At 40.5% G+C, this 27,507-nt stretch overlaps 1 protein-coding gene across 2 annotated transcripts in view; it reads right to left on the minus strand.

The window, feature by feature from the left end:
• The window catches only part of EDIL3 (EGF like repeats and discoidin domains 3), a 339,872-nt gene that overhangs the window by 61,636 nt on the left and 250,729 nt on the right, over nt 1-27,507 (minus strand). For both annotated transcript variants that reach the window (XM_054178605.1, XM_054178604.1), the window contains 3 exons: nt 11,417-11,572; nt 10,208-10,352; nt 1,373-1,557 (listed from right to left, as the gene is read on the minus strand). In XM_054178605.1, the coding sequence (XP_054034580.1) occupies nt 1,373-1,557; nt 10,208-10,352; nt 11,417-11,572 (486 nt within the window). The remainder of the gene's footprint in view (nt 1-1,372; nt 1,558-10,207; nt 10,353-11,416; nt 11,573-27,507) is intronic.

A 27,507-nucleotide genomic window follows, 5' to 3' on the forward strand; every position in this document is an offset into this window, starting at 1 on the left:
AATCATATTGCTAAATTGCTTAGCAACTGTAGGTAAAAAAAGCTAATATGCCATAATTTATATGTGAAAAGATTGCAGGGGGTTGGTGGCCACGTCGAGTGCTATTGAGGCTTCCCACTGAGAACTACACTGCAAACTGTCAGCTGACTCAAAACACTGCTATTTTCAACAGTTCAAAAATTGTAAATGTGTCAGCAACTGGTCAAATAGTCTTCCACACTGGTGATTTATTGCAATCTTTTACATTAGTGTACTACCGACTTGCATAAATCACTCCCAGGCTGAAAAGAGCCCTCGTGCACGGCTTTATAATGAATTCATGTGCTGAATCAGTCTTGTTAGCTTCAGAGTGTTGTCAGAAGGTGGTTTTGAGCAGTCTCAATTAGACAAAGATAACTTCTTTGAGCCAGATTTGGTAGCATGCACAAAGCTGAAGTAAATATGTTTTTCCAGGGAGCTGTGGAAGGATACTACTTACAGGATGCATCAAAAGTAGTGTGACCAGCAGGTCAAGGGAGGTGATTCTGTCCCTGTTCTCTGCCTTGGTGAGATGCCATTTTAGGTACTGGCCACACACTGGGTCCAGCTTTGGAGTTCTCAGTACAAGAAAGACACAGAGCAAGTCCAGAGGACGCCACAGAAATATCACGTCTGTAACACCTCTGCCATGAGGACAGGCGGAGAGAGTTGGGGTTGTTTAGACTGAAGAAGACAAGGGTTTGGCAAAACCCTGTTGTGGCCTATCAATAAGTAAGAGGACTATAATAAAAGATGGGGACACTCTTTTTTAGCTGAGCTTTTTGTGACAGGACAAAGGTAGATGGTTTTAAACTAAAAGAGGGGAGATTCAGACTACATATAAGGGGAAAAATAATGCAATGAGGGTGGTGAGACATTGGCACAGGTTGCCAAGACAGGTTGTAGATGCTCCATTCCTGGAAACATTCAGGGTCATTTTGGACAGAGCTCTGAGCAACATGATCTAGTTAAAGATGTCTATGCTTATGGGGGGGGGGTGGGGGGGGAGATGGACTAGATGGCCTTTAAATGTCCTTTCTAACTCAAAGCATTATATGATTCTGTTTACATCTGTTAACAAAGGAAAATTCATTGCTGCTGGGCAACTCATAAAGCATAGCTAGTGAAGGTGAAGGATTTCATGAGCAGGGGTTTCTACATGTGAGATAACATGGCTAACAATTGAGATAAAGATATCAATATCTGTATGGGCATTTATAGCTTCATCATGTACAGTTAGGATGGTTGCACTCAGAAAATGAGGACTATGAGGATAATCTTGAGCCAGTCAAACATCCCCATACTTGAAACACAAAGGAGACCAATATTTAGGAAAATGCATGTGAAACTTTACCTGCAACCACTGTGACTGGTCATTGTGTCCAGAGGTCCAGGCATTAACTTTGCCTTGCTTGTCCAGCCGGGCTTTCCTGGGCTCCCAAGCAAACATATCCATGTTGAGTGTACGGAAAACACTGGAGGCAGTAATTTGGTAGTCCTGTATATGTCCTGATTTCATCCCCAGGGGTTCAGAGCATCCTAAAACAACAAGATAAGATCTGTGACATTACCTACTTATCTCTGTAAGTCATTTAGGTTTTCTGTTATGGAAAACTAGCAATTCTTGAAGAAAAGGCTTTAATCAAGACTACTGTTGGAGGATAGTCAAACAAATAAATGAATAATAGCCAATTTAAGGCACTTTATTTTAATGCTACGTTAGATCAAAATCGAGAATTTGAGGCATTTTATCCTGGCATAAATTTATGAAGGAAATCAAACAAGTTTTGTCTCCTAACTTCATTTTATTTTCCTGTCCAGTAGCTTGTTAATTTTTCCCCTTTCAGCATGATTTTCTCATGCTTTTATGTCATGTCACATCAACCATGTGTTCGGCTTCTAAGGAAACATTAATTTTTTATAAGCCACTGCTGAAATAAAATATAAACAAGTACTGAGCTCTTCTATGTTTTTTAATTACTTGATATCTAGCAAAAAAAAAAATAAATTGGAAAGCCCCAGCACCCACTGACAAAGTGGAAGACTGCAGAAAAGTGTAGTAGGAAGAATAGCAAGAGATAATTTCTTAGGAGAAACCAAGAATTAAAGGCTTATGTATTTACACCTAGCAGATGTCCCACATTTTTGAGTTATTTTGATTGTAGCAAGAGTTAGATTTTGTGCATCTCTATTTGGTACCCTTGGAAAAAAACAAACCAAACCAAACCAAAACCACAAACACACACACATACCAAGCCCCCAAATTCATAGATTCGTACATCCACAGAATGGTTTGGGTTGGAAGAGACCTTGAAGATCATCTAGTTCCAACCTCCTTGGTATTGGTAGGGACAGATCAGATTGCTCAAGGCCTCATCCAGCCTTGCCTCAAACAGCTCCAGGGAGGGAACAAGGGTCTCACCACCTGTAAGAGGCTAAATCTTGTCTCTCTTGATGTGAATCAACAAAGATAAAATCACAATAGGTGCCCAGGGAGGGGATGGTGAAAAAGTACAGTAAATCAAGGGAAGTGGATGAGCTGCATGGCTTTAAAATACGAAAAAATAAGAAAAATAAAGGCAATCTAAATGGACAAGAGTCATAGGGCTGCTAAGAGGTCAGGAAAGGTAGATATATGAGCAATGTTTGGTGGCTAAGGAAAAGGTGAAAGTGATAGGAACATAAAAAGAAGCCCTTTTCTGCCCTAGCTGTTGAAAACCTGCATATATTTACCTGTCCCAGAGTTTTCACTTCACAAATTTGGGGATCCTACTTGGTTAAGTAGCTCAGCTGACTTATTGACTCTGTCAATAATATTTTAATTAACTCATTGAGGGGAGAGTGTGCCCAGGATCTAATAGAGGTGTTTTTTCAATGAGTGCATCATCACTGTGAGTGCACAGAACCTTGACTTTAAATATCATTAACAAAACAGAGGTTTTCCACCTGACACTTATATCCCCCTCCATTGGGATGGTGCCTACCAAATAATCATACATGGAGTCACCAGCTGTGTTTCTTAAAGCACACATCTAAGTCAGGAAGGGTTTCCTGCTGGGACCATGACCCTGCTCAGCTCGTGTGTCTTGAAAGAGCCAGAGCACTATGTGACCACTTAAAACACCTTCAGAGTTTTTATTTTGGTTTTCACTTTATTTGAGGTAGATATCAAAGCTGGTTCACTTTGTCTTTTTCTTCCACAATATGTTTTCCCAGATTTGAAGACTTGATTCTTTTTTAGTTTCTTTGATACTATTTGCAAAGATCTTTTGGTCAGATTGTACCTTCTGTTTCACTAGTGTTTTTAACATACAGAATTAATGGATGCCCTCTCCCTGGAGGTGCTCAAGGTCAAGCTGGGTGATGCCTTTAGCGATGCAGTTTCCTGGAAGGTGTCCCTCCCCAGTGCAGGGGGGTTGGAACTAGATGATCTTTAAGGACCCTTACAACTCAAATCATTCTACAAATCTATGAATTGTTAGGGATTCAAAGCAGAAAGCTAATATTAGGCCCTTTGCGGTGAGGAGATCCAGCACAGAAGCATTATCTGTATTATCAGAGAGAGGTAATAAGTTTTTTAATCTAGTAAAGAGTGTATTTAAAATTTGGAATACTGACAGGTTTCATGTTAAATTATAAAGTGGACAGAAAACAGAGTTAATTTTTAAGAAAACCCCCAACCTCTCAGAACTGATTCTCAGTGCACAAATGGAAATTGCACAACCTTGTCTTCAGGATGAATTACCTAGTTCAAACAACAACAGAACAATTTTCCAGGGAGTAGGAGGGAGCAATTGATAGCACATATGACAGAGACTTTTCTGTTGCTTCAGAGAAGGACTTTGCTTATTATTCAATTCTGAAGTACCACTCCAGGATCACAAGGGCTGTCAACAGGAATGTTTCATCAGAGGCATCAGAAGGAGGTTCCTGACACAAAACTACAGGTTGTCAAAACTGGTTTTCTGTGCTGGTCAAATCCATCAAAGTAGCTCTGCAATTCCTGAGTATTATTATTGATTTATGAAACAACAGATGTGTCTCCTTGTGTCTCTGTGCATGCGTGCATGCATTAATGGGATTTTACACTTGCCTTCCTTCTCCACTGCCACAAAGGGAGGAGGAAGACTGTTGTTAAAGTAACAGGAGAAACCGAGAATAGCAATGAGATCCAGGAGAGGTGAGTGTGATTCACATGGGTGGTATACAATGTCTTAGGGTCGTGTTACATCAAGCAACAGCAGACCCAGTCACTTCCCAGCTTTACAGCACCCTGCTTCAATACCAGAAGACAACGACTGTTTATCTTGCTAAGCAAGATATAATCTAGATTGCAAAGAACAGAATCATCAAAACAGTACACAACTTTGTGTCTGTAGGTAGTAATGCTTCCTAGAAGTGTATTTACAATGATACCTCTGACTCGCCAGTGTCTCTCTCATTCATTGCACTGTATCTTCTTTAACTTTGCTTTGCAGCTCCTGTGCAAAAGGATTCAATCTCCCTTCCCATTTTTGCAACCTGTTAAAGTTAGTGAGAGCTGATGGAGACATACTTATGGCTATGCTCTATGGAGCATTTTAGGTCAAAATGTATGAAATGCTTTGAATGTCACCAGCTGTTATAAATAGTATCTCATAACTCTATGTGTTCAGACCTACCTAGATAGAAGTTTGCAGTTATTTATTTTATGGTCTAGCTCAATGAAATAGGAATAGTGGAATAATGAGAATGAGTGTGGATTAGCAGCTGGGTATTGAGAGCCCACACAAAAGCTATTCCCTGATAACTCTTCTGAGAGAAATATATTATACTCTTCAGTCTGTGTCCTGCATCACCTACCTCTTCTTTCAAGAAAACTCAGACACTCAGAGCAAATAGTAAATACTGAATGCAGGGGAAGCAAAACCACAAATGAATCTACAGTCAAATTTCTACATTCCTCTTGGGCCAGAATTCAGAGAATCACATGATGGTAGGGGTAGGGGGCTGCTAAAGCAGGTTTGTCCAGAGCAGGTTGTCCAAGATTGTGACTCCAGAGGAGACTCCACAACCTCCCTGCACAGCTTGTTCCAGTGCTCCAGCATCTTCAATTTAAAGTTTTCCTTATGTTTAAGTGAAACCTCTTGTATTTCTAGCCATTGCCTGTTGTGCTATCACTGGGCAGCATTGAGAAGACCTCAGCTCCACCCCCATGACCTCCACCATTTAGATATAAATATGTATTGAGAAGATCCCTTCTCAGTTTGCCCTTTTCCAGGCTAAAAAATCCCAGGTCTCTCAACCTTTTGTCATAAGAGGGATGCTCCTCTTACCCTCATCTTTTTTTCTGGCTCTCTGTTGGACTCTCTCCAGTAGTTCTCTGTCCCTCTTGAACTGGGGTTCACAGAACTGGACACAATACTCCAGGTGCGGCTGCACCATGACAGAGTACAGAGGGAGGAGAATGTCACTTGACCTGCTGGCCTGACTCTTAGTGCACCCCAGAACACAGCTGGCTTCTTGGCACATATTGGTGAATTTGTTATCCACAAGTACTTCCCTGCAGAGCTGCTCACAAGCAAGTCAAGCCCTCACCTGTACTGGTGCAGTTGTTCTTCCCCATTCATGTAGTATGGAAAGAAAGCAGCATAGGTCAATTATTTGAGAGCAAAGGTAATTCTGTTTTAATTGATAACCATGGCTTTTTTATTTTCTGAAAACCAAAGTATTTTAAAAGCCTTCTTCCTATTAATGAATACAGGATTCCTTTCCTGATTAAACAGTGTTGAAGATAAGCAAGGGGAGAAGAACACAGTATTTATGGCCTTGAGCTGTGTCACGGGAGGTTCAGGTTAGATATTAGGAAAGAATTATTCACAGGAAGAGTTAACAAACATTGCATCAGGCCCAGTGAAGTGGTGGAGTCACCATCCCTGGAAGTATTTAAAAGATGCTTGGATATGCTTAGGGAAATGGTTTAGTGACTGTGGCTTAGCAGTAGTGGTTGGATTGCAAGCTGAAGGCTAGCAGCTGGACTTGATGATCCCAAGAGACTTTTCCAAACTCAGCAGCTCTGTTATTCTATTAGATGCAAATGCTACAATGTCCCTTGATGTGTGAGTTTGTGTGAGTGATACCTGTAATTAGTGAGAACTAGTAACTACTACTAGAGAACTAGTAACATGAAGAAAGAAGAAAGATTCTATGATTCTCACAAGGATGGTTAAGTTCCAGCATCCCTCTGCAAGAACAATCATATGTAGAAGACCAAGAATTTTCTGAGCTGGCACACAGCCATCGGGACACATGAACATCGACAATGTATGACATGGAGTATGTGGAAGGTAGAGCTTGCTAATGCAGGTGTTTGAGTGTGGGAGTATTTGCATGAGCAAGTGACTGTATGAGTAAGTTGCGTGAACAGTTACCTGGTTTCAAAACCAATAGCTTGATGCCACTATTAAAAATAGCCTAATGAATAAAGGCATTCTAATAAACAGTATCTATGATCTGTTTCTCCTCCCCCATCAATATTCTATGAAGCAAAGGGAATTTCTAACACAGGGATGTGCAAAACACAAGTAAGGCAGGAAGATAAGGCAAAGAAAATTAATGCCTAATTTATTGATGGTTGACTCCACAAGAAATGATCATGATTTTCAATATGATCTGACCACAGGTCCCAGTAAGTAAGTAAAGCAATTTATGAGCATAGAGGAGATTGTATTGAACATCTTGCTGAAGGTTGTCCTAAGAAATAATTAGTTTTTATGATGATCTAGTGCTGTAAGACAGTCTCCCTCCCTTCTGTAGTGACTCTTCTCTAGCACCAGAACTTGCTAGAGAAGCCACACCTCTCAAAGTATTCCATATGGAAGGGATCATCCAGAGAGGTTGTAGATGTCCCCTCCCTGGAGATGTTCAAAGCCAGGTTGAATGGTGCCTTGAGTAACCTGGTCTAGTTTAAGATGTCCCTGTGTATGGCAGGGAGGTTGGATTAGATGATCTCTAAGGTATTTTGCAGCCTAAGCTTTTCTATGATTCTATGATTCTATCATTTTTCTGCCTAAGATAGACCATGTGGAATTAGAGTGAATTAATGTATAATTATACTCTTCCTTCAGTAAGACTGAAACTCTTCTGCTGAGCCCTGGCTGCTTGCAGTTTTAAGAAGTTATGACCTTGAAAATGTTAGGAGACCACTGAAATGAATTCGCTTCAGTAACTTTCACATCTCTTTGAGCAAAACAACTCCTGGTCACTCTGGTAAAGACATATTCTAAATTGTGGTTCCAGAAATGGACAACATAAAAACCAAACAAAACCAAAACCAAACAAACTACAACAGAAAACAAACAAACAAAACCCCCAACCAGATTAAAGCAGATAGACAGAATTTTCTATTTACTTTCAAACCTATCTATATTGGAAAAAGGCTACAGTGAGATTAATGCATTAACTTTTCACAGTATCACAGTATCACCAATGTTGGAAGAGACCTCAAAGATCATCGAGTCCAACCCGTCACCACAGACCTCATGACTAGACCATGGCACCAAGTGCCATGGCCAATCTCCTCTTGAACACCTCCAGGGACGGTGACTCCACCACCTCCCTGGGCAGCACATTCCAATGGCCAACAACTCTCTCTGTGAAGAACTTTCTCCTCACCTCGAGCCTAAACTTCCCCTGGCACAGCTTGAGACTGTGTCCTTTTCATTTCTGATCCTGGTTATGATGCCCCTAGAGGACTGAGAATTATTTAACTCCAGACTGGATGACTATTGTTTGTACAGTAACCAGGAAGCCACATAACAATAATTCTTAAATTAATTCAGTGGAGTGCTCCCACTGGTAGAAGGTTTTTCTCTTGAAAAAGATAAAAAAAAATATGTGCTTTACTGAATTTGTAAGGGAACATGGTTCTTCCAGAAAGTGGCTAATGGTCAGGCTTTGCATTTCCAAGCTATAACATCTGGTACCACAAACCTTAAGAAGGCTTATATTGGTTCATCTTGTTCATTTACTTTTTTCCTATGAGGTGCAATCCATGTTTCTGCTAGAAACACACAAAACAAACCTAAACTGAAATCTTGACTAAAACAGCCCAGCAAAGTTGTCTCTCACTGCACTTTGAGTAGTCCTCCATGGCAGCTGAAACACCCTTGCCCCTCTGAAGATAGCATACAACATATCACCATGGTCCCCCGGCGGCCAGACGAAATTACTTAAATCAGGTTTGATGCCTGCTTCTACTGTATGGCCCTGTACAAACAGCATTGGCTCTCAGAAATTCTTTTCAGTGCTTAGTTTGAGCTGTGCTGAGATAAAGATTCTTGTACTCATAGACATTAGGGGTCCCGGCAACTGTTGACATAAAACTGCAAAGTGATGTGAACAGACTGGATTGATGGGCAGAGGTCGGTTTCATGATGTTAAACAAGGACAAGTGCCAGATCCTGCGCTTCAGTCACGATAACCCCATGCAATGCAGCAGACTAGAGGTAGAGTGGCTGAAAAGTTGCCCAGTAGAAAAGGACCTGGGGGTGTTGGTTGACAGCCTTCTGAACATGAGCCACCAATGTGCTCAGGTGGCCAAGAAGGCCAACACCATCCTGGCCTGTATCAGGAATAGTGTGGGCAGCTGAAGTAGGGTCATGTCTCTGCACTTGACACAGCTGAGGCTGAACCTTGAATACTGTGCTTGGTTTTGGGCTCCTCCAAGAAAAACATTGAAGTTCTGGAGTGTGTCCAGGGAAGGGCAAGGAATCACAGAGTCCCAGAATGTTAGGGGTTGGAAGGGACCCCCTGCCAGAGCAGGATCACCTATACCAGAACACATAGGAATGCATCCAGGCAGGTTTTGAATATCTCCAGAGAAGGAGGCTCTACAAGCCTCTAGGCAGCCTGTTCCAGTGTTCCCTCACCCTCACAGGGAAAAAAATGTTTCTTCATGCTTCCATGGAACTTCCTATGCCTCAACTTCCACACATTGCCCCTTGTCCTGTCATCAGGCATCACCAAGAAGAGCCTGGCTCCATCCTCTTGGCACTCACCCTTTACATAATTAGAAACAATAAAGTCTTCTCTTCCTCAAGCTAAAGAGTCTCAGCTCCCTCAGCCTCTCCTTATAAGGAAGATGTTCCACTCCCTTATTTTTTGTGCCTTGTGCTGGACTCTTTCAAGCAGTTTGCTGTGCTTCTTGAACTAAGGGGCCCAGAACTGGACACAATATTCCAGATGCAGCCTCACCAGGATAGAGTAGAGGGGGAGGAGAACCTCTCTTGACCTACTCATCACACCCCTTATAATGCACCCCAGAATGGCATTGGCCTTCTTGGCAACAAGACCACATTGCTGACTCATGGTCAACTTTCCATCTACTAAGACCCCCAGGTCCTTAACCTCTTCACTACCCTCCAGTAGCTCAGTCCCCAACCTTTACTCATAACGTACTGATACAAAGCTGGTGAAGAGTCTAGAGAAAAAGTCTTATGTGGAATGGCTGCGAGAACAAGGGTTGTTTAGTCAGTAGAAGAGGAGGCTGAGGGGAAACCCCATGGCTCTTTAGAACTATGTGAAAGGAGGTTGTAGTAAGAGGGAGGTTGGTCTCAACTTTCTAGTATCTGGTGATCAAATGAAATTGACTGAAATTGTGCCAGTCGAGGTTTAGGTTTGATATAAGGAAAAAAATCTATACTGCAAAAGTGTTCAGGCATTGGAATAGGTTTCCCATGGCGGTGGGAGAGTAACCATCCCTGAAAGTTTTCAAAAAACATGTGGACATAGCACTTTGGGATGTGCTTTAATGGCTGTGGTGGTGTTAGGTCAATTGCTTGACTCAATGATCTTCGAAGTCTTTGCCAAACAATGCAATCCTGTGAGTCTATGATTAAAATGGCTTCAAGTGACCTTTTTGAGGTTACACAAAACTGGAGGCCAACATATGCAGAAAAATTTACCCAGTGTTATTAGTTTCTTACCACATTACCTTACTCTTACAGCCCTGACTGCAAGGATCTTTGTCACACCATTTGAGCGCATGTTGCTGCTTATACAATGCACACAAAAGAGGGTAAGTCTGGATAAACTCAAGCTCGACAGCTGCATTTTGTGAGGAATAAACCGCACATGATTTAGACCTCAGGAACAAAAATGCGCTGCTTGGCGGCTGCCTTCAGAGGGGTGATGATTGCAGACAACCCACCTGACAGTTCACAGCCAAGAAGTTCCATTCTCAATGTGCAGTGTCTTCTGCACACCTGAGGATACAGCCGTATGTACTGAGACTTGATTGGAGGGGTGAAGGAGTTAGCATATGGGGTGTTATTGTCCACATTTCCACGGAACACCTGTGACAAGATGACATACCCATAAAAACATGCCAGGAGGGTTACTGGAGGTTCAGTTTATCCCCATATCTCGGAGTTATCTGCATCATTCTTCTGAGAGTCCCTGCACATACATCTGCAGGTTTTTCCCCAAACAGAGGCTGGTTTCATGATTTCCAGTGCTCAGCGTACGAGGTTTTAGCAAAACATTCTCTTGTATCAGCATGCATTTGCCACCTACACTGAATCAGGACTTCTACTCTGTCGAGCCTAGAAAATGAAGCTACTAATGCAACTAAATTATGTCGTCTTTTCTAATTAGTGTATTAAATAGTCTCAATTCAATTTACCCAGCAATTATTTACGCTGATTGACATTTATTTTTTCACTCTACTTCAAGAACCTGCGCCAACTCCCACTGAAGTGCACTGTAACCTCCCGTTGATCACAGGGGGAGCTATAAGCATTCTTCTCTTCATTCCTCACTCTAACCAGATATGCTTGTACTTTGTTTTCTTCCCTCATTATATGCATCTTCACACAACATTTTAATTTCTTAATTGAGAAACTATGTCTAAGGCTACAAAGTGCCTTAGTTCTATCTTAACTGACACAGTAAAAGGATTTTTGCTGCTTTGAATGCACAGCTCTACAAAAAAATAAGTGGCAACTGTAAACCCTAAACATACTTCCCACTGGATCATACTGTTTGTGCATTACAGAGATTAGCATGGCTTCTCTGCTGTCAAGGGTTAACACTAATCTGTTAATGCAATGAAACTAATTTCTAAACGGAGTAATGAGTAATTACTGGTAAACTAATTAAAATGAAAATCAGTTAAGTGTAATAAACAGGATTATTCTAGCCTTGGGACATAGTATTTATACAACCATCAATTAAAGTATAAGAAATTCTTAGCAGACAGAAGTGCAAATTTATTGACAGAGTGTTTTTCAGAGACAAATAATAACAAGGCAACCTGTATCATAGAGTCAGGCAATTATGGTTATTACTACAGATACCTCATCCTCCTGAAGGTTGCTAAACCATAACATGTATTCACATACAGATGGCTTAATCTTACCATATCTTCATTTGTGCCTTTTACTTTGTACATCGTCCATGATTTCCCATCATTACTGTATGCAATTTTGTAAGATTTTACATATTCTGGACTTCCAATCCTCTTGGCACCTTGAGTTATAACTCCAGTGACGCGCATCTTCTTCTGCAGGTTTATCTGAAATAACAGTACAATATTCTAAACATCTGAGGAACACAATCTGGATTCCTTTCATTTTTTAAACTATTTTCTTTTAATGACTGAAAGGAAAAATACGTAGCTGTAGCATTTAAATCACCATCTTTACACTTGCATTAATTTCTTTTAACTTTCATTAATTTCATGAACACACACATACACACATAAATAGATTTAAAAAAGAAACCTGAACCAAAAGGCTGTACCAATGTCTTCATGCATACGTGTACACACACGTATATTATTGTTGAATAGAATAGAATAAAATAGAATAGAATAGACCAGACCAGACCAGACCAGACCAGGTTGGAAAAGACCTTTGAGATCATCGAGTCCAACCTATTATCCAACACTATCTAATCAACCAAACCATGGAACCAAGCGCCCCATCCAGTGTCCTGCTAAACACCTCCAGTGATGGCGACTCCACCACCTCCCTGGGCAGCCCACTCCAATGGCCAATCACTCTTTCTATGAGGAACTTCTCCCTAACATCCAGCCTGAACCTCCCCGATGCAGCTTGAGACTGTGTTCTCTAGGGTACATTACCAGTGCATTACAGAGATATAACATATTACTGGTATATAGGACTACTGCTCTACATTTGCTTCCTATAAAGAAAATACAACACTGTGATAATTTTCCAATACCTGTCTCTTCTGCTCTATTAGGAGCCAAACTGCAATCCCAAGAAACTTCTTTGTGAGGGTAAAAACACACGAATGTTCTGTAAAGCAAATAAGTAGACCTTTTCTTGATTCTCACTGGAAATCCGTATATCTAAAGATCAGGACTGAAATGCCATTCCCAAAAGGTAATAGCAAAATATCAGTGGCTACCAATGGATATAAACATTCTTTCATGTGCTTTTACACATTGAGCTCAATATCTTGAGGGATGAAATGAAGATGTGTGGAAGAATTCAATGATATTCATGCAATTTAAATTGTGTCTTTATCCATCTATGATGTGGAAAAGCCAACCATATTCTCATAGAATTCAGAATGTGATGTTCAAGACAAGCAATGCCAATACTGTCAGCCTTGTCCCTGCAAGGAAGTCAATCATGAAGCAATCTGTGGCACTTAACACTTCCACCTTCTTGCTGGTAGGCAGCTGAAATCTGTGACTTTTGCATCAAATGAAACTTAGCAAAGAGCTGTCTTACTGTGAGAATTCCATGAAGGTGCAGGCAGATGTGTGATAAAAAGGAGTGAATGCAAATACTAGAGAGTCAACAGCTGGGACAATGTAAATAATACATTAAATGGGGTGAGTATAACTTATCTCTGCTCTCCAGATAGTAGAGCTGGCCTTGTACAAAACTTACCATTTGGGATAGTAGCCCCAGTACACACAGCAATATGGGGAGTCAGATACAGATCAAGTATCTGCTGCCCAAATACTTTAATCCTTTTATTCTTTAGAGCATGGTTTCAAGATTTTCACTCACTTGGTACCATAATCCAGCCTCTCTTAAGGATGTGAGATGATCAGAATTTGGTGTTTCAGCATTGTACTGTATACTCAATGGGACTATGGAGAATGAAGTTTACTGCTGTTTTTTGAGCTACTCTAGCTATTTCTCTGCTACTTATCTGATGTAATTGGCCTTATTGTGTTTTTCTTCTTGAGGCAAAAGAAATTTGAGAATAGTTTTACTATGGTTCTCCCTATAAGAAGATAATAAACATTCACATAACTTTAGAATAGCAATTGATGTTTTAGAGGTTTGGTCCCATTGAGTCCATGTGGAATTTAAGGATAGTAATAAACAGGAAAGTAAAAGAATTTTTCGTAAATGTATAAAATTGTTAGAAATCGCAGTGAAACATAGAACAGGCAATGTGGCAGTTTAGGCTGGATGCCTCCTGCTACTGACACACGATGTGCACCTCTGGTACCCTGGGTGTCCAGCCCAGTGCGTGGACACAGGAAGCTGCATATTTCATTCCCATAATGTCCTGCTCCCTGTAAATCTATCTGCAAAGTCTCACACTTCCTATTTCTTCCCTCTCTATCTAGTAATGGAAGGGGAGTTATCTCAAGGCCTCTTGGGCTTGGCTAGGCCTAATGCCAGGAGGAAAAGGGGAAAGGGCAATCTCAGATCTGGCCAGCTGAGATTAGCCTAACAATGGAAGGGGGGGGAAGAAAGAGCCCTGGGGGTTCTGGGTGTACCCTCAGGTAGGGAGAAGGGGAGTGCTGGTAGGCTTCTGAGTATGCTTTGGGACCTCTTCTGTCACTGTGCTTGTAGCTCTCTGTAAAACACTCACTGCTTTTCCATCTAAACTTTCCAACACTTTTGCAATCTATTTGTACGAGTCTCATTTTTCTGCCCCGGTGGGAGACAAGGGAGCATCTCCCTCAACCTGGGACAGCAATCAGCCACTGATTATTTGCCTTTTGTGTATACTGACCTGTAATATCTTCACATTTCACTATTTGGGAAATGGAAGATATAATACACCAAACAAATCGTATCTAACACAGTTATACATATGCCCACCATTCTTTCAGCTTCATTCCCATTGATTCATATTGACTGATTTCCTGGCCTGCATCAGAAATAGTGTGGCCAGCAGGAGCAAGGAAGTCATTGTGCCCCTGTACTCAGCACTGGTTGGGCCACACCTGGAGGACTATGTCCAGTGCTGGGCCCCTCAATTTAGGAAGGACATTGAGACTCTTGAATGTGTCCAGAAAAGGGCAATGAGGCTGGGGAGAGGATTCAAGCACAAGCCCTGTGAGGAGAGGCTGCAGGAGCTGGGATTGTTTGACCTAGAAAAGAGGAGGCTCAGGGGAGACCTTCTTGCTGTCTACAACTATCTGAAGGGAGGTTGTAGCCAGGAGGCGGTTGGTCTCTTCTCCCAGGCAACCAGCACCAGAACAAGAGGACACAGTCTCAAGCTGCAGCTGGGGAAGTTTAGGCTTGAGGTGAGGAGAAAATTCTTCACAGAGAGAGTTGTTGGCCATTGGAATGGGCTGCCCAGGAAGGTAGTGGAGTCACCATCCCTGGAGGTGTTCAAGGGGGGATTGGATGTGGTACTTGGTGCCATGGTTTAGTAGTCATGAGGTCTGTGGTGACAGGTTGGACTCGATGATCTTTGAGGTCTCTTCCAACCTTATTGATTCTATGATTCTATGATTTTATTTTTTTTTTTCATATGATAATCTCAGAACAGTTTTTTGGATGAGAATTTATGTGGATTATTTTTCCCCCTGTTTGCTCAGAAGGACTAGCTTCAAACAAAATCATGGCTTTAACCACTGGATGTTGTATTCCCACACTGACTCCTTTCCATGCTCCAGCCTCCATCTCTGAGGCACAGCACATCAGCCACTGCTTGTCAAGAAGCAAAACAACAATACCCACCCAAAAGTTATCTGTCAAACAGTTTAATACTATAGCTAAAATTCAAACTTGAAATAATGAAAAACCACACTGAATGAAGTGAAGATTTGGTCGAGTTATCATAAAAATAAAATAAAATAATTAATTTTATAAGTAGTAATTTAACATATATATTGTTTAACCTGAGTTTCAGGAGTTTGGGGTGGGGTTTTTTTCTGTACATATCAGCCTGCTCTACATGCTTATCTGGGTATCTACATGTATAAGCCATACAATTTTATTCACTTCTTTGTTTCAACAGACATAATCTTTCCTTTTAAAGGCTTTCTTGATCATTATCTATAATCTGAGTCACAAACTGAGCTTTGGCTTTAAGCATTATTGACCTTGATATAACACAGGAAATAAAATCAGGATATTGTGTTTTGCAATTAGGCCTACATCTTCTGTCAATGTTTGCAGGAAAATCCAAATGAAGAGGTGAAAGAAAACACTTTCAAATCCCTGCAGCTTGTTTACATACAAAATGCCCATGAGGCTAACATCATGCCAGCAGAAGCTACATGCATTCAGTGCATACAGATAGACCAGGAATAAGCTGTTCTTTTGTGTCTTATATATGCTTTAACTTTTTCAAATCAGAGCTTATCAAAATTCAAAATATTACAACTGTGCAATGTCTACAATGAGGCAGGGGCTGAAATCTTTCTTATTTAATGTACTTTAAGTGGAAGCAAAGTTGCCCACATAAAATGTGAATTGTCTCTGAAAGCATTTGCAAAGGTGTTTGGCTGTTGTGAAGAAAAACAGCTTGGGAAGCTCTGCTTTGTGGAATCAGATCTAGGACAGAATATTATGCATTCTAATTACATGCGTGACTGTGTTTTAAGATAAACAAAGAGGTGAAAGTCATGAGAATAAGCACAAGAGTTTAACATACCTTACAAAAAAAGTAATACATTTATTAAGTAATAAAAGACCCCTTATCATCATCTAGATTAACTAGGAAAAAAAACAATCAAGGATAAGATCAACACTATTTTGAGGGATTTATCCTGGTAACTTCAGTATTAAGGCATGGTAAAGAGCTTGTAAAAAGAGGATACTTGCATGGAAATTTGAGGAAATGCAAACAATTTTGAGGGCAAAACCACCTGATGGTGGTGTTCCTCAGGGATCAGTACTGGGTCTAGTTTTGTTCAATATCAGGATGAAGGGATTAAGTCCATCCACAGCAAGTTCCTTGGTGATATGGAATTGGGGTGGGGGATGGCTGACACCCTGGAAGGCTGCGCTGCCAACCAAGAGCTGGACAGGCTGGAGAGCTGGTCAAAGGGGAATGCTATAAACTTCCATAAAAACAAGCACAGAGTCCTGCCTCTGAGGAGGAGTAACTCCAGCACAGACTAGGGGTTGTCGTGCTAAAAAGCAGCTCCATGGAGAAAGATTTTTGAGTCCTAATAGGCAGCAAGATATCCATGGTACAGCAATGAGCCCTTGTGCCTAAGAGGGCCAGTGGCATCCTGGGGTGCATTAAGGAAATTGTGTCCAGCAGGTCCAGGCATGTTCTCCTCCTCTGCTCTGCCCTGGTGAGATTGCACCTGGAATACTGTGCCCAGTTTTGGCCTCCACAGTTCAGAAGAGACAGGGATCTGATGGAGAGAATCCAACAGAGAGCTAAAATGATTTTTGCAGGACTGGTACATCTCTGCTATGAAAAAAGACTGAGAGAACTGGGGCTGTGGGCTGTTTAGTCTGGAGAAGGGAAGGCTGAGAGGGGATCTCATCAACATCTATAAATATCCGAGAGGTGGGTGTCGAGATGAGGGTGCTAACCTCTTTCCAGTGGTGCCAAATAGAATAAGGAACAATGGGTACAGACTAGAACACAAGAGGTTCCACCACAACATGAGGAGATACTTCTTTACGGTGAAGGTGACAGGGCACTGGAACAGGCTGCCCAGAGAACTTGTAGACTCTCCATCTCTGAAGACTTTCAAAACCTGTCTGGATGTGTTTCTGTGTGGCCTGCCCTGTTTTGGCAGGTCCCTTACAACTCCTAACTTTATGTGATTCTGTGATTTTATGATTCAACCAGCTCTACCTAAATTTAAGGTTATTCTCACAGTAATAGATTCAAACTTGATACTTTTCTTCTGTACGTGGATCTAAGTTTGGCCTCACAGAGGGGGATGCTGAGTCTAGCAACTTCCAAGGGACCTAATTCACAGAGTTCACTCAAAATAAGTCAGGGATTTGTCTGTGATGTTCACAAGCAGATCCAAGGATGTCTGTTGCTTTATATCTTCATGGGATGAAGCATTTTATACAGCTTGGGTAATTCAAATCCTGACTTGACACTGTCCTGAGCAACCTTCTCTTGGTGAACCTGCTCTGGTGGGGAGATCGGACTAGGTGATCTCCAGAGGTCCGTTCCAACCCTTAAAATTCTGCTACTCTGTAATTGTGCCTGCCTCAAACAGGATTTGCATTTCAGTGAGAAAATTTTCTGAGCCTGTAATAACTGACAAACTCTGAATCACTCAGGTAAAAATGCGTGTAAAAGCAAGCCAGTAGTCTGACATCAATTCATTTAAATCTTACTCTATAAGAAACAGATTATATCTACACAGTGTACGGTGGAGGAAACAGTTAAAGTGCTGAAACTGTTGAGAGCTTAGCTACAGCACAGACTTGGTGGTCAGCTCAAGTTAGCCAAGAGTGGTGAGTTAGCGATTCATACACCGTTGGAGGCTGAGTTCATGCACTGCTGCTCACTCGGTGCCTTCTATGCTATGTCATATAGCCAAAACTAGGCAAAAGGAAATTCACCTGAGGTGTGCTCCTTTGAGCATGGTCTATGCCCAAAAGCTGGATAATAAAATCAGCTCTATTAGTTTAAAAAAGTTCCCAGTAGTCCTTGAAATTTAACCTTGCTCCTGTCAACCACCACAATCATTCTGACTCTATGATTAGACCACTTTTATCAACACAGCAGGTTATAGAGTCATAGCTTCATTCAAAAGGAGGGGGAAAAGTAGCCAGCATGGTATTTTTCTGTCTCTCCTCACTGATTCTTTAGGATTAATTATCTGGTAAACAATTTTTGCTGATGTAATAATGTTTTTGACTGCAATGACTCACATGAATCTGTTTTAGGATGCTAAATCATTCTGCTGTCTACACTGATGAAGACATAACCAGTCAAGATGTACTGGAACTTGGAAAAAAAAAATCTGTATAAGGAATGAAATAAACAAAATGAAACCCAGCATTTTCCCAAGAGAAAATGGCAGTATGAACAAGGTAATTTTACAAGGTCTTGTAGAATACACAGTAAATCCTTTTCAAAGGCAATTCAGGACCAGCCCTACAAGGATGCACAGCATGTGTGCAGCTTCACTTTTAGGGTGTAAATGTCAGACCACAATACTGAAGGAGAAAGAAACTTTCCAGAAAGAGTCCAAAGGGCTCCACAAAACAAAGACCCAAAATAATTTCTGAGCATGCTTAACAAAACCACAGAACAGTAGAAAACAAAAATAATAAAATTTACAGTCATATATGAGTAATACAGAACAGCTGAGATCAAGGCCGCACTAGCGGACTAAATTCATACTCCTTTTCAATTTGTAATCACATATCAATATAGTCAGGGTGCAGAAGCTATATACTTGACAAAAAGTTAAAAGATTAGTTGCATCTGTCTCATCTACCTTAGGACATGCAGGAGAGAAAAAAAAGTGTAAGATGGACTGACTTTAGACAGACACAGTGTGCAATGCTCCCTAGCCAGAATACATAACCACATTCCCCTTGTTTTTTTATTACACTATTAGCAATAACACCATTAATATTTCATACAGAACACGTTTGTCTGAAGTATACCTTAAGAACAAGCTCCCAATAAATGTTCAGATTAAAACATTAAGAAACATTGGGTCTTTGAGACTGTAAATGTAGTTTTACACGAGCTTTCATCCATAAACAGTAGGGCGCTTTAAGAAGAGCTATGGTGTTTACCTGTTTCAGCTACAAGATATGATAACATTGCTGGAAACAATTCTCCATCTTTTCTAGCATTTTTTTTATTTTTATTTTTTTTACTAATACTATTAGTCATACAAAAATAGGGTTGAATAAGGGACCAAGGTTACACTGACATTTGAAGATTTATTACAGCAACCCTCCCCTGCTGATTTCATCAGTTTCGAAGGACTGAAATTTAATTTTTTTTGTCCTCTTTTAAGAAGTCATAATTCTGATAAATCCAGAGAGAAATCACCCACAAAAACATTTTCTGATGAAAAATAGGAACACTTATCAATAGAAATATTTTCAATAAACACAGGAAAGGAGTAACCTGACATGGTTCCCTCAATACAGGATAATTTAGTGATTCTGAAAGCTCCCTCCCATGTTTCCTTTTCTGTCTCCAAGCACAGCAGGCCCTGAATGTGACTGAACATTGCTGGTTGACCCTGATGTCACATCAAGAGCAAGAAGCTGCAGAGCAGGACTCAGCATGTGATGAGGTGCAGGAAGGTTGGAGAAGGTCAGTTACTATTATCTTTCCTGTTGGAAAGCATTACTGGCACTCCAATGTAAGGTACTCATATAGCTTGTCTGCCTGTGGCTTTTTGTTGCTCTCCTAATCAGCACTGTCAGCAGAGCTTCTCCAGATGTAGTTGAGAGCATTAATACAGGCAGCATAGTAGCAGTGATATGTTTTAACTAGCATCTGGAGAGGTTGGACTCAATGATCCTTGGAGATTCCTTCCAACCTCTAACATTCCGTGATTCTGTGATTTTGTGATACTGTGATCTTGTGACAGTCTAGGGGAACTAACACTTTACAAACAATAATTCCCAACTTGATTGTGAGATTGTACCTTGCAGACAAAGCGATTGCATACTTCATTTTTTCTGATCCAAACCCTTTTTTGTTTCACAGATCCAGAAAAGTCTCTTCACAACTTCACTGTTAGATTATCTTCAAACTCTTCAGAATCATAGAATCAACAAGGTTGGAAAAGACCTCAAAGATCATTAAGTCCAACCTGCCACCCAAGACCTCTTGACTACTAGACCATGGCACCAAGTGCTATGTCAAATCCCCTCTTGAACACCTCCAGGGACAGCAACTCCACCACCTCCCTGGGCAGCCCATTCCAGTGGCTAACAACTCTCTCTGTGAAGAACTTTCTCCTCACCTTGAACCTAAACTTCCCCTGGCACAGCTTCCCAATACTCCTGCTTCCAGAGTGCCCAACCAGCCTATCATACATTGCGGTAGCAGCAAGCATCTTTCAGGACTTCCCTGTATTTTCAGCCACAATCAAACCTCTAAAAGCAACTCGTCACCTTTGCTACATTTCAAGTTAGTCATATTGAATCAGAGATAAAATCCGGTCTAGTATTTTAATTTGCCTTTATTGTGGAAACACCAGAATATAGAGTAAACTCTATCTGTATGGAAAACATGAATAGTTTGGCCCACATAATGTTAATACAAAGGAACATACATTATGAATATTACCAAAAAGCACTCATCTCTTTTGGCTTTTGTTGAGAAATTTCATTTTATGCCTCAGGGAGTTTACATAATTAGACAGACTCAAAACTTTCTTGGTCTGTTTATTCTTATTATTAAAACATTATTTTAGTCCCAAAGGTTGTTGTTATAAATGCCATTGACCGGGTGGTATGAATTATTCAAATATTGGCAAGTTCAAACTGTCCTCTCAAGAAGAGGCCCATAATCAATCTCACATTGTTCAGAGGCTTGTGGCTCTGTAAAATTTCATCTCATTTAAAAAGTATTGATTCAGTGGGCATAAGCTACCCACAACTTAAGGTTAGCTAAGAAATACTAAGGTCATTTATTGCTGTCATTAATTCCTACATGTACTCTGAACTTGTGAATATACTTCCTGTCTTTGGCATGCTAATGTCTCCCAGAAAGAACTTCCCCAAAATGTCTAATATACTTCTTAAAGTATCAGTCAAAGAATGTGTAAATAAAAATGTCACAGAAAATATCTATATGTATTTCCACTTGTAAAACAGCTTTGATCAATAGCTCATAGAGGTTAGCAGATAGGATGTTAGACTCAGGTCACAGAAACAAACACACATTTTTCTTTTAATCCTACATGAAAAGCATCTTCTTTAGGGAGAAGAAGCAAATTCAAAAGGTACGATACTAAAATCACCATGAAACTGTACTCAGGGAAAATTCTCAATGTGCCCTTTGCAAATATCAAAGGTACTTTCTTTCCATTTGATTTTAAGACGTTTTGGTAGACACACTGTGGTGAAAACTCTGGTAGCAAATACAACCTGCCTTCAAGCTCAACAAGGATAACTGGGAAGAATTCCCATTCTGACTTCAGTCGCCTTTCTGCCTCCTATGTTATCATGCCAAGAAATGTTAAATAAAAAGGAAGTGTGTGAGAAAAAGATGAGTCTGATATTGAGATGAAAAAAAAATTCCCTGCATTAGCTTAGAATATTGAAGCTAAATCTGGAATCCAGTGAAAGATGGGAGCTGAAGCAAAAAGTGAATTAGCAGGGAAAATGAAGATCAGACTTCTCTAGCAGTCTGAAATCCCTGCTGCAGTTTTGTGATCATTGTACATTCCCAGCTTATTTCAATGCTCTGGGAAAACAAAGTTATTTAGCTCCTACACCAGAAGACATCCAGTATGCAACAACAGTGCCATAAAAATGTGCACTTAGCAACCTATGCAGAGAGTACTTCTCAACCTTCCCTTTTTCTTAACGTGGTTCATCTACAGAAATTATGTTGATGACTATGGTCATTAAAAATTGACTATGTCAATTTTTATAACATTTATTATAAAATACACATCTTGACCCCCTTTCTTCCTTGGTCTAGGAAGACCTAATCATAATAAATCTACTTAAAGCTTTCTTTTCCAATGAGCCTGGCAGCCACAGCTTTATTCTGCTTATTTTGCTGACTGTATCATCCTTTTTTGCTTCCTATGTATCTGCATTGTCTGGAACTGAATTATCTGCATTGTCTAGTTCTTGAGTTGTCATTTTATAGAGGACCCAAAGAACATTAATATTCTGGCTGTAACTAGGACTCTTGACTTATCTGGTAATGCTGCCCACAATTAGGGAAACCATGTCATGACGAAATTTGAGGGGTAAAGACAAAAGGGAAAATAGCAGAAGGTGAAAGCAATCTTTCCTACATACTGTTAGCTTTGAGAATAAGCTGTTAGTCTCAGTGAAACACTCAGGATTGAAACAACGTTTCTTTGCATTAATCACTTATGGAATAAAAAGGTTCTACAGAATACATCTAATCCAAGAAACCATGGCATGAAGTGCCTCATCCAGCCTTATTTTAAACACTTCCAGTGAGGGTGACTCCACCACCTCCCTGGGCAGCACGTTCCAATGGCAAATCACTCTTTCTGGGAAGAACTTCTTCCTAACATCCAGCTTAAACCTCCCCTGGCACAGCTTGAGACTGTGTCCTCTTGTTCTGGTGCTGCTTGCCTGGGAGAGGAGACCAACCCCCAGCTGGCTACAACCTCCCTTCAGGTAGCTGTAGACAACAAGAAGGTCACCCCTGAGCCTCCAGGCTAAGCAATCCCAGCTCCCTCAGCCTCTCATAGGGCTTGTGCTTCAAACCCCTCCCCAGCTTTGTTGCCCTTCTGTGTACACCTTCCAGCAACTCAACATCTAAACTGAGGGGCCCAGAACTGAACACAGGACTCAAGGTGTGGCCTAACCAGTGATGAGTACAGAATGACTTCCCTGCTCCTGTTGGCCACACTATTCCTGATCCAGGCCAGGATGCCATCATCCTCCTTGGCCACCTGGGCACACTGCTAGTTCAAGTTCAGCCTACTGTTGAACAGTACCCCCAGGTCCCTTTCTGCCTGGCTGCTCTCCAGCCACCCTGACCCCAGAGTAGGTAGTACTGCATGGACTCGTTGTGGCCAAGTTGTAGAACCTGGCACTTAGATGTTGTAAAAACACAGAAAGTAAAATACATTCCTAATTTTCAGTCCATGGGACTGATTAGAGTATCTTTGAGATGGCATGTCATCACTTTCAGGGGAAGTCAGGTGTCATGACATGATTTCTCAAGCCAGCCCTGGGCAGCAAGGAGGTTGTGTCAGATTCAAAAATTCCCTTGCAGTAAACTAAGGTGAACCAACACTAAACAGCTGATTAGTTTTGGTTTTTGATCCAGTGAGTGTTCTGTGAAAGCTCTTGGTCACTTGTGCCTTAAAGACACTTGGTTAGATGAGAGGGAAATAGGAACAAAAAGGAGAAGAAAGAGAGAGATAAATAGTAAACATATCACCACCCTCAGATCCAGTGATGTCTTCATGGGATTAGTTCAAGTTCTTGGGTGATGAGTAAACATCCAGCAAGGCTTCTGTGGTAGATGTAGCACCTGGGCCCAAGAGATTGCAATCCTTTTACTCCCTTCATCTTTCTATACTCTTTGGACATGGGGTGGCCTCCCTAATTCAAAAAGGGGCCCCCTCCAGTTAAATGCCTACCACAGACTTTTCCATGGTGTAGCTGCAATGTTTTAGAGGAAGGAAGGAAAGAATTCCACCTCCTCTTTTCATTGCTAAGCCATTTGTCAAGAATAGTTCTGGCCAGTAGTTCCAGAATGGAAATTGTTGAGAGCCACTGAGGACTATCAAAAGCCACTGCCCTGTCTATTCAGGCCATGTACTACCAGACATTGCTTGAGACAATGGCAAGTTGGGCTCTTACATAAAGGAATATGGGTTCACATTAGATTTCTTTTCTACTGTAGTACCATGGCATTGGTGACTTCCTGTACTTCCAACAGCCTATATAATCCAGTAACTTTTCTTTATCAGCTGCAAAATCGCAGAGAAACATGGAGGTGAAGTGAGGGACCAAATGGTTGTTTCTCCACAGCATGGTCTGTCCCTCTATTTTCACTCTGTGCTTCTTTGACCTACTTACACAGACATGAGCTCTGTATGTACAACTCTAGGGCTATTGACACAGAGTTGTCTGTGTACATGCCTCTGTACCATGTACACACTAAAGAAATCTTAATATATTGGCATGCAATTTTACTTTTTCTTGAACTTTGTTTCCTGAACTTTAGCTGTCATGAAACTGGGGTTTGGGGTTTTTTTTGTGTGTGTGTGTTTGTTTATTTGTTTGTTTTGTAGAAGTCAAGCTCTAGAAGATGAGCAACTGTGAGGACTGTTTACTTTTTGGGTTTGGAAGTGAGTGTTTACAGCATAAAATATGACTTGTTTGACTATCACACATCAGAATAATATCATCTTACAGATTTACAAGCTGTCGTCTCCACGGGAGGGCCATGATGCCCACATATCACTCCATCACAGTTGGTGTGACACTGCATAGGTGCAGGGGCATCGGCACTGGTGCAAAAAACCAGACACATGCACATTTGCTCATTTTGGTGTACCACCACTTGGTGGTTTGATTGCTTTTAATATCAGGATGGTAAATGTGAAAAAAACATGGGGTTAAAATAGATGGTGTTACAGATGCATGAAATGATTTGTTTAAAAGTACTGTTACTCCAGTTGCTCAGCCATGTCACATGGAGTAATTAAGGAAAGCTGGCACACAGGCTGACAGAGCATGTTATGGATAGTGTTCATAACAACATGAAGTTTTAGTTGCCATGGGGATGATAATTCTGAACTGACTGCATTTGTGTATCTGAAACCTTGATCAAAAGTTGTTTGAATATGTGTGTGCGTGGGTGTTTGTGAATACAAAGAGTGAAACTAGGAGATATATGATGATAGTAAATAGATGCCAAGATATGGGACACCAGGGAGTATCTGGATGATTACACTAAGAAGTAGGCTCCCAGTCCTTTTGTTTTCGTGGCTGCTGTGAGCACATAAATTACATTTTTAGCCCATGAGCTAAATGTATAGATGTTGAGGGATGTCTGCAGTTAGCAGACATTGCTATTGAGTTCACTGAAGTCAGAGAGCTTATCACAGTTTCGACTACCTGAAAATCTCTTCTAATTCCTGCAGTTCAAAGGTCCTGCGTGGGATAGTTTTGAAATAATCCAACTGCATTTTTGTTATTAGATTCAGTTCTCCCCTGACAAAGCACTTGCTGCCACTTGTCAATATCCCCCCAAGGCAATCCTCCTTTGATATTAAGTCAAATTCTGGAGTATTAATGAAAAATTGCTGAGTTTTAATAGTTTTTTAAGCATGCAACTTAGCTTATTATGTCTTTCTATACAGTCTGAGTCACCTTACATGACGACTCCGAGACTGTGTTTCATCAGGTTCATTTGGCCACATTATACTAAGCTGAGAGCTATATTAAGTAGTATTAAATATTTAATGTATGATGACAGGTATTTTTGGAAGCTGATACAACAGTACTCATGAATGAGGAAATGAACTTTGACAAAATGAGCGGTTTAACAGATGGTAGTTTGCTTAGAGCTCTCACTAACAGATGTTGGAATGAATGTTCCGCAAGACCTCTGTGCATTTTGGGTTTTATCATTTTATTAGCAAATAGCTATCACCTGGTGTATACTTGCTCTTTGGAAGGTCTTGATGTGGAAGCTGCTAATTTTTCTCCTTGCCTTTTTTTTTTTGTTTTGTTATTATTATTATTATTATTATTATTATTTTTTATAAAAACCTCAACACTTTATTGATTCCAGCCTGGGAATAAGAACCGTGGAACTGAGAAAATTTTCATCATAAGCACATTTTTTATGTGTCACAGTAGTTATAATTCACAGACACACAATTATCTATGACAGTATTAGGTGTTGCAGGCCCCAAAGATGTGAGGCTAAGCACCAGAGGTGGGAAAAAAACCAGAGCTGTTGTTGGAGACACTTCTGTAAAAAAAAAATCAAACCAAGCCATAAGTAAAAATATACATTCTATTGCCTGAAATATTATTCCAGTACATTTAGACTTAAAAAGAAAACACAAGAAATGGTTCTTGGGAATTACTAAAAAAAGTACCAACAGTGTTTCTAGAGTAAGAAATAGAATTGAGGTACTCTCAAATGAATGTCTTTGTCATTGTATGGCACAATTCTGGTCTTAGTCCACTGGTTTTAAACTATGTTATTGCAAACATCATATCCAAGAACACATCAACACATTATTTAATCCTCAGATATGTTTTTAATGAATGCTGTGTAACACAGGCCATGATGCTCCATTTTCTCTGGGTGAACACTGCCATCACCCATGCAGCATGTTTTCTGCAGACACCCAGTAAGGCATGGGACATTTCCATGCATTTTGTGGGATGCCTAATGTGTGGATCTCCAATTAGTCTCCCTGAATTTTTGTTCAGGAACAAGCTTTATGAGAATTACAATTTTGTGGCTCTATCTGTATTTATTTGAGCTAAAAGTTTCAAATTACACTGGGGCTTGGTAAAAATTTTACCTTGAATCTGCTGGGGAAGATCATTTTCCATCACAGGTCACCATTTTATTAAGAATAGGATAGAATTAACCAAGTTGGAAGAGACCTTTGAGATCATCGAGTCCAACCTAGCATCCAACACTATCTAATCAACTAAACCATGGCACCAAGCACCCCATCCAGTAGTCTCTTCCTAAATACCTCCAGTGATGGTGACTCCACCACCTCCCTGGGCAGCACATTCCAATGGCCAGTCACTCATTCCATGAAGAACTTCTTCGAAACATCCAGCCTAAACCTCTCCTGGCACAGCTTGAGACTGTGTCCTCTGTTCTGCTGCTGGTTGCCTGGGAGGAGACCAACCCCCACCTGGATAAAACCTCCCTTCAGGTAGTTGTAGACAGCAATAAGGTCACCCCTGAGTCTCCTCTTCTCCAGGCTACGCAATCCCAGCTCCCTCAGTCTCTCCTCACAGGGCTTTTGCTCCAAACCCTTCACCAGCTTTCTTATCCTTCTCTACAGGAAGTCTGTTGACTCAGAGTGCAAAAAATTATTTTTTTTTTAAATTGTACAAACATATTTCAAAAGGAAAAACAAAACAAAACAAAACCAACACAAGACAAACAGTATTTCAAACAGATGCGCTAAGAAGGGAAAAGTAAATCTTGGAATAAAATAGTAATATACTTAAATTACCCATCAGATGTCAGACGCCGTTTCCATCAAACTGTTTTATCTCCAAATTTGAAGTTTCATCTGAACTTCATCATATCATTTCAGTAAAGTAATTTAGAGAAGAAATTAGAGAAATGCTAGAATAAGAGTGGGGTTTTTTTTCATGTATTCTAAGTAAGACTTCTAGCTTTTTCATGTTGAAATAATGCTTGATATCCAAGAGTTCAATCAAGAAAAGCACAAAAATATGAAAGGGATGAATTATTTGGAAAGGAAAAAAAAAAAAAACCCAAGCTAAATATTTTGTATATTTTTTTGTATGCAATAAATTTGGGGGGGGAAGCCAAATTCTCAACCTGAGCCAATTTTATTTCCCAATTTTTGGTTCTGCAACCAAACCAAGCAGTCCAACTCCTTTGCAAATGAATCCTCCTCTGTTT

The sequence above is a fragment of the Dryobates pubescens genome, chromosome Z, assembly GCF_014839835.1.
Source record: "Dryobates pubescens isolate bDryPub1 chromosome Z, bDryPub1.pri, whole genome shotgun sequence".
Lineage (NCBI taxonomy): Eukaryota > Metazoa > Chordata > Aves > Piciformes > Picidae > Dryobates > Dryobates pubescens.